Raw genomic sequence first — 6,427 nt, forward strand, 5'->3', positions numbered from 1 at the left:
AGAGCAGCACTAATCCCCTCTGGCTTACTGCTCATGAATGACTTGCACACACTGCACAGCGGGAAGAAGCACTTCTTTACTTAAGTAAAATACCACCCTGTAATAATCCAATCAAATTAGATTTTTCAAATGTAATATGCAAATAAAATTAGTAGTTTTGGTGTAACATGCATTTACATGCAATGGTTCCTTTTGCAGTGTTGCAGTGTTGTTACAATGACACAGAAGACCTGCACTGTTTAATGAGGAGAACATCCTGCATGTCCTATATGTGCCCACATCATTATAAAGTAATTTAATATAGTAGGCCATCTAATTTCTCCACATACTCCCTGCTAGTTTGAATCTAACAGTGTATTCAATTGTATGACCTCAGTCACTGAACGTTTCACTCTGCAAAGTAATAACTGCAGCTGTCAGATAAAAGTATGAAGTAAAAAGGCCAGTGCTTCAAAAGGGAACATAGACTGTCTCAACAGCAGGTGGAACGTAACTAAGTACATTTTCTCAAGTATTGTACTTGAATACAGTTTTGAGGTACTTGTACTTGAGTATTTCCATTTCACACAACTTTGTTCTTGTACTTCATTACATTTTTTGAGGCAAATATTACTTTATTAGCCCTTTTCCGGTGTAGCTGAAGGACGATAATACCATTAGTATTTGTAGTAAAAGACAGTATCCATTGCAGTAATAATAATAGTAGGACTAGTAGCAGCTGTAGTATTCAAATAGCTCTCATCTTTCTAATAATAACACTATGAGGCATGTGGTTTTGGGGCTTTGTGCTCTGCACAGAGAGGGATCAGTGTGTTCTCAGGTCAGCTCCACTCTACATTCCTGACCTCTTTGTTTGTCCTTCAAACATGTCAGAGAGGAGAATACGTTCTTCTAACTGCATGCTTGACACTCAGGCCTTCCTCCTCCTAAACATCAGGGACCTGAAACCAATCTGCAGAAAAAACATTATCAATAGGTGGAATTAATGATTAGTGCCAAAAGAGACAAATTAAGTAAGGTGGGTGGATTGTTTGCGAGTTTTTGTGAGCTGCTCCTTTTACTTACACAGTGGAAATGTTAACCAAATCTTGTGAACCCTGTTCTGTACCTCATGGAAATTAAGAACCATACAGACATATAGGGTTTCCATGCACATAGAGCTCCTGCAGCTCTGGGTTTTTTGACGGGGTTGGCCCGCACTGTGCTGAGCTACAGAGAACTGTTTTTAGAAAAGGGGGTCCCTCAGGGGAAGCTGGACTGTGAGGAAAACCAGACAGAGGAAATCACACCCAGTTGCGCCCATGGAGCCCATCTGGCTCCCTCACATCTGCACAGACATGATCTCTGTAAAAAGTGGGCACACTTATGGCAGTAACATTGCGGTTGTTGCAGACTTTGGCTGAAACAAGAGAGTTTTAAATGGTAGTTAAAAACAGAAAATACACAGATTTCTACCAAAGTCATTCAAAATGTTAAATCAAAAGGCACTGCAAATTAAAAAACCCTGTGTGTGTGACCCTGCAGAGTAGAGATTAATGCCTTCAGGAAATCAAAACAACTTTCCTACCACAATGAAATACGATGTTGTATGTCGACACAGCAGAAGAGCAAGAGATAATTTATTTCTTAAAGATTTAAACAAGCTGTATATCATTTAAAAGTCTATTTTAGTAAAATTACATCATCCAAAATCATACATTTCATACAAACCACAAATTTTATAGATCATGAAAGACAAAAGAGTAGATAATGACAACAGTGGCCACTTTTAGACGAACATAGTAGATGACTTCCAGATGGAAATGGGAGGCAATGAAAGCCTTCAGACGCCAATTAACCAGTGCCACTTGACGGGATGGTTGAGTCTGCCACTTATAGAGTCAACAACAAAACATGGTGACGTAACAACACGGCTACCAATGAATCAGAAGTTCAAATTTTAAAAGGTTTTTACTACTTATGTAAACCTCCAGCTTCAAAAAAGGGAGATGGTTTGTAAAATACACCACTGTATGGCAGTGCGTGTTTCTCAGGACAAATTATTCAATTATGCAGTAGCAAAACACGTCTTATTTGATGAATAATATGCATTTATTTGATCAGTAATAACCTACAATTTTATAAACAACATAATTTAAACCATACAGACAAAAATATACTGTATAGCCATAATATTGATTCAGAAACTGAAAGCTTTTATTTTCACACTCTTCAAACTCTTCTTCAGAGGTGGCACAGTGGGCTCCACACAGACATAATTAATGTTCACGTTTTCTTTTTTCCCCCTGACTCAGAGGAATGTCTGGATGTTTGTCTTTGAGCTTTAATGACACATGTCCAAAGAATGGGGATGGCCGAAGGTCAGATATATTCAAAGAAGGATATTCATAAGCCACAACTAACTTTCCAGTTGTTTCTTGAACTGGAGGGTCACGTGCACACACGCGCACACACGCACACACACACACACACACACACACACACACACACACACACACACACACACACACACACACACACACACACAATCTCTATCTCTCAATAGCCCACTAAGAGCCAACATTAAGATACTCTGTCTTCAGACGGCTCAGTCTGCTGCCATGACTGCGAATGATGAGAGACAGCAGCTCGTGTTTATCTTTCAGTCCCAGAGAGATGTCTGTAGTTTCCCTCAGAGTTCCCCGGATGTCGCTCACTTGCTTCATCACATGGCCGTTCAGCTGTTGCTCCTCTCTCAGCTCAGTTTCTTGACTTTGTTTAAACTTCACTTCCAGCTCCAGCAGAGATTTGTCCACGCTTGAGAAAGCCTCGCCGATCTGTGAGATCTCCCGCTGGAGGAACTTGCCGTAGCTGTCCTCTCCGTCCAGGTCGTGTGCCACAGTCCGGCCGATGCCTTCCAGCAGCCGCGCCGCGTCCTCCGCCTGCATCTTGGTGATGATGAAGTCGTCCCTCACAACGGAGTCCCTCTCTTCGGAGGCCCCACATGGATACACATCCGAGAATTTAAACAGCATCTGGCAGTCCTCCGGGTCTTCAGTATTATCGTAATCTCCGTCCGGGACAAAGAAGTGATGGAAAGTGCCATTGGAGATCTCCGGTTGGAGGGGCCCCGTGTAGACGGCCGAGCAAAACGGCAAAGATGTGACTATGATGAGCAACAGTGGGACGGGATCCATCATGCACCTCCTCTCTCTCTTTCTCTCTCTGACGAACAGCATCTGCACTGGCAGCCGGATCCGGCGCACAGTTTTCATCCCGACTCAAGTTACACAGTCCCCCGTCACCTAAAAGGGGCAGACCGCTTGTTTTTCGTCTGGAGGGCCCCCGGTGGCCCCTGCTTACTGCAGCCACACTTTCCAGCAAAAGTCGTACGCAACAGTACAAACTTAGGCTGTTTCTTACAGCCTTATGTTATCTATATTTAAACATAAATTCGGTCAACGTTTTGTAAATTTTGGCTCATAAGAGCAAACTTTGTAGGTATTTTGTCTCTCATCCAATTTAGTATCAAAACAGACCCAGCACTTTATGGATTTTACATTTATAAGTTATCATTAACTTACAACCACATGTAGTCCTTATTAAACATAAACATAAATCATTTCAGCAGTAGTTTGTGCAGATAATCAGGAGCTCAACTAGCATATTACATTACATGAAACCATCTCTAAACTTTTGAACAAGTTTATTCTGTTATTTGGTACAAACAAACAAGACAATTTAGATCTCATATTATGACACTAAAGCCAGGGCTTGTCTTCATAAACACATTTTTTTTCAAGATCACCAAATGCTAACATGACATTTGAAGATTTCATTTATATACCATTTAAAAAAGTGTTTCACCAAGTTCTTTCAATAAATAAATATTCAAGGCCTGCCTGAATGCAATCCATCTACGACACACAGCAGTGAAGTTCATGTCTAGTTTTCGTTACATCATTTTGACTCACTTGTATAGGTCTGACTATAAAACTGATCACATATTACAAAAAATGAATCAAACATTTAATATTTCAAGAATGTTGCCATTAAATAAACTACAGCTCCAAACAAAGAACAGATCAGTTATTTTAGTTGCTAACACATTTTGCAAGCCAAAAAAAACTGCATGCAATAAAAGAACAGACGGGCTGTTGTTTCTTCTTTCAAACAGTATACACAGGAATATGAGGAATAGATTTTCAAAGATCTTTTAACAATTTGTAGTGATGTAGTGACAGGGGCGATGCGTTTCTATTCTGTAAGAGTGTAGTTAGAGCTCACTCTGATTACTTCACTCAGGTGATTGCATTAATGCACGGAGGGAGAGTCTCCTGGGCTACATCCTGTCTTGGGTAATTACATCATCACAGGGTGGTCTCAGATACGGCTCTCAGCATGTTTGCAAAACTCGAACAAACTGGAAACATATGGAAAGCTGTAAACACAAGACTGGATATGGCTGGTTTTGTCCTCTGTTTGCTCCATCCATTCATGTTCCATATTCAGTGTTTGGTGCAGCAGGGGGTTCAGTTTTTGTTGGTACACAACATGGTAAACACGATATATAGAAACAGACGTTTTGGCAATAGTGTATGAAACATCTGATTTAATCATAGAATGGAAAATCAAATATGTTTCATCATGTGTAGTACTTGATGTTCAGGAGTTGCGGTGTATGTTTCTTCCCTCTAACAACTCTGGATTGAGAGCCGCGGCAGACTCCTCAGACAGCAGCAGAAGGATGAAAGCAGGATTTACCTTGTCAACAGGCAGGATGAAGGTCGGCAACAGGTTTGCAGTCAGCAGCGAACAAAACCAAGAGACGATGCAGGCAGAAGTCCAAAACACTTGCTGGGATCAAAGACTCAGAAAACAGGAAGCCAAATACAAGATAAGAAAGCTGGAACACGATGGCCACGAGGCACAATCTGTCAGGAAACAAGTGCTAAAGGGCAGATTCAGATTAATACTGGGAGCTGATGAGGGAATTGGAGGTAGGTGTTCAGGTGGGTGTGGAGGTCAGACGATGGAGGAAATGGTTAGTTTTCAGAGCAGACATTTTTAGTGTCACAGCAGGTTAATACCATTAACAATGGCTGTGCTTCTTTTTAGCGTATCTTTGAGAGAGCACACAGTGGTTGGGCAAAGCTAAATAGAGTACAGCTCTTATGATATCATTAATGACACCGTGTCAAAATATCTGCCACAAAAAGCCCTGTGACAGCAGAGTTTAGTGGAAAGAGGGTGACTAATCAGATCATCATAATACATATCTGCTAAATATCGGCTAAATGTTCACCAGTTAGTCACTAACTGCTTGCCTGTGGTTTGGTGTTGAGCAGGTAGAGTACAGTTTTACAGTGGCCTTTTTCCACTGAGAACAGCTGCTGCTGTGGCTGGATATGTATGAATCAATCAGAGCAGCAAGACTGAACCAAAACAAAAAGTTGCAGATCAGACAACCAAAACAATGAGCTGAGAGATGTGTCAAGTGAAAACTTCTGTTTGCTTTGTCACGATAAACAACCAATCAATACAAATTATTGCAGCTTTAAATGATTTTTTATACTTTTGACACAGTCACGTTCTATTGCATTTGTCTTTGAAGTTTGAGTCACGACCCAACAGCAGTTTATGAGAGATTTAAAACCACCAAGGGGTCGCATGTTTTGCATTTAACATCAGCTTTAACTTTGAGTCACTAGACCAGCGCATGTTTTTTTTTTTTTTTAAATCTGTGCTGTACTGCAGTTGAATGAAGGATGCAAGCAAAGACAACTTGTGGTTTCCTGGCATGCAGCCTTTCTCTGTTTCTTCTTCAGCAACACACCTGAATAAATACAGCGTCTCTCTCAACATAAACACAGATAGAGTAAACTGACCGGCTCGCCAAAGCAGAGCGGGGAACTGCAGGGCAAAGCTGCCTCAAGCAGATGTAGCAACAGATGTGACTACAAATATAATTTAGCGGAGTTGGGAGGGATGTTGTTGTTGATCCTCGACTGTATAATGTTGTGTCTGTGTGTTTGTTTGTATGTGTGTGTGTGTGTACAGAGGCCTGAAAGCTGTAGTTTGGACAGATGCCTTTCAGATGGTGGTAATGTGTTTCCTCACAATGCTGATCGGAGGGAGCAGGAGGGTCGAGGGCCTGCAGGCTGTGTGGGAGGCTGCAGAGACGAGAAGCTGACTCATAGTCTCACAGTGAACTTTAATGACCCAACTTCATTTCAGACAAGTTTTTAGCCAGTTATTAGCAGTGAAGCAAGGTTTATTTCTGTAGCCCTTCATTAAAACACGATCCTAATCACCAATCAATTTAAAAAGCACCCAGAAAGCTCAAACTTCTTGTTTTAATTTTGATCAGGCCTGGCTGATGGTGGCAATATCTTTTGGAGAATATTTGCCGTAAATGGTGTCAGGAAATATAAAGACTCTATGCAAG

The 6,427-nt window shown here is 41.1% G+C and overlaps 1 protein-coding gene across 1 annotated transcript; it reads right to left on the reverse strand.

Annotated features, from left to right (window-relative positions):
• Positions 1-1,603: 1,603 nt before the first annotated feature.
• fibina (fin bud initiation factor a) lies at positions 1,604-4,760 on the reverse strand. Its single transcript, XM_068722467.1, has one exon. The coding sequence runs from the start codon at positions 3,252-3,254 to the stop codon at positions 2,550-2,552; it is 705 nt and encodes a 234-aa protein (XP_068578568.1). The 5' UTR covers positions 3,255-4,760; the 3' UTR covers positions 1,604-2,549.
• Positions 4,761-6,427: the final 1,667 nt, after the last annotated feature.

Source organism: Cebidichthys violaceus, unplaced genomic scaffold (genome assembly GCF_023349555.1).
Source record: "Cebidichthys violaceus isolate CVI_PGR_0920_01 unplaced genomic scaffold, fCebVio1.0.p SCAF_3, whole genome shotgun sequence".
In the NCBI taxonomy this organism is placed as follows: Eukaryota; Metazoa; Chordata; class Actinopteri; order Perciformes; family Stichaeidae; genus Cebidichthys; species Cebidichthys violaceus.

Coding starts and splice junctions, on each gene's coding strand:
- fibina (XM_068722467.1), bottom strand. CDS start 3,254: ATGAAAACTGTGCGCCGGATCCGGCTGCCAGTGCAGATGCTGTTCGTC.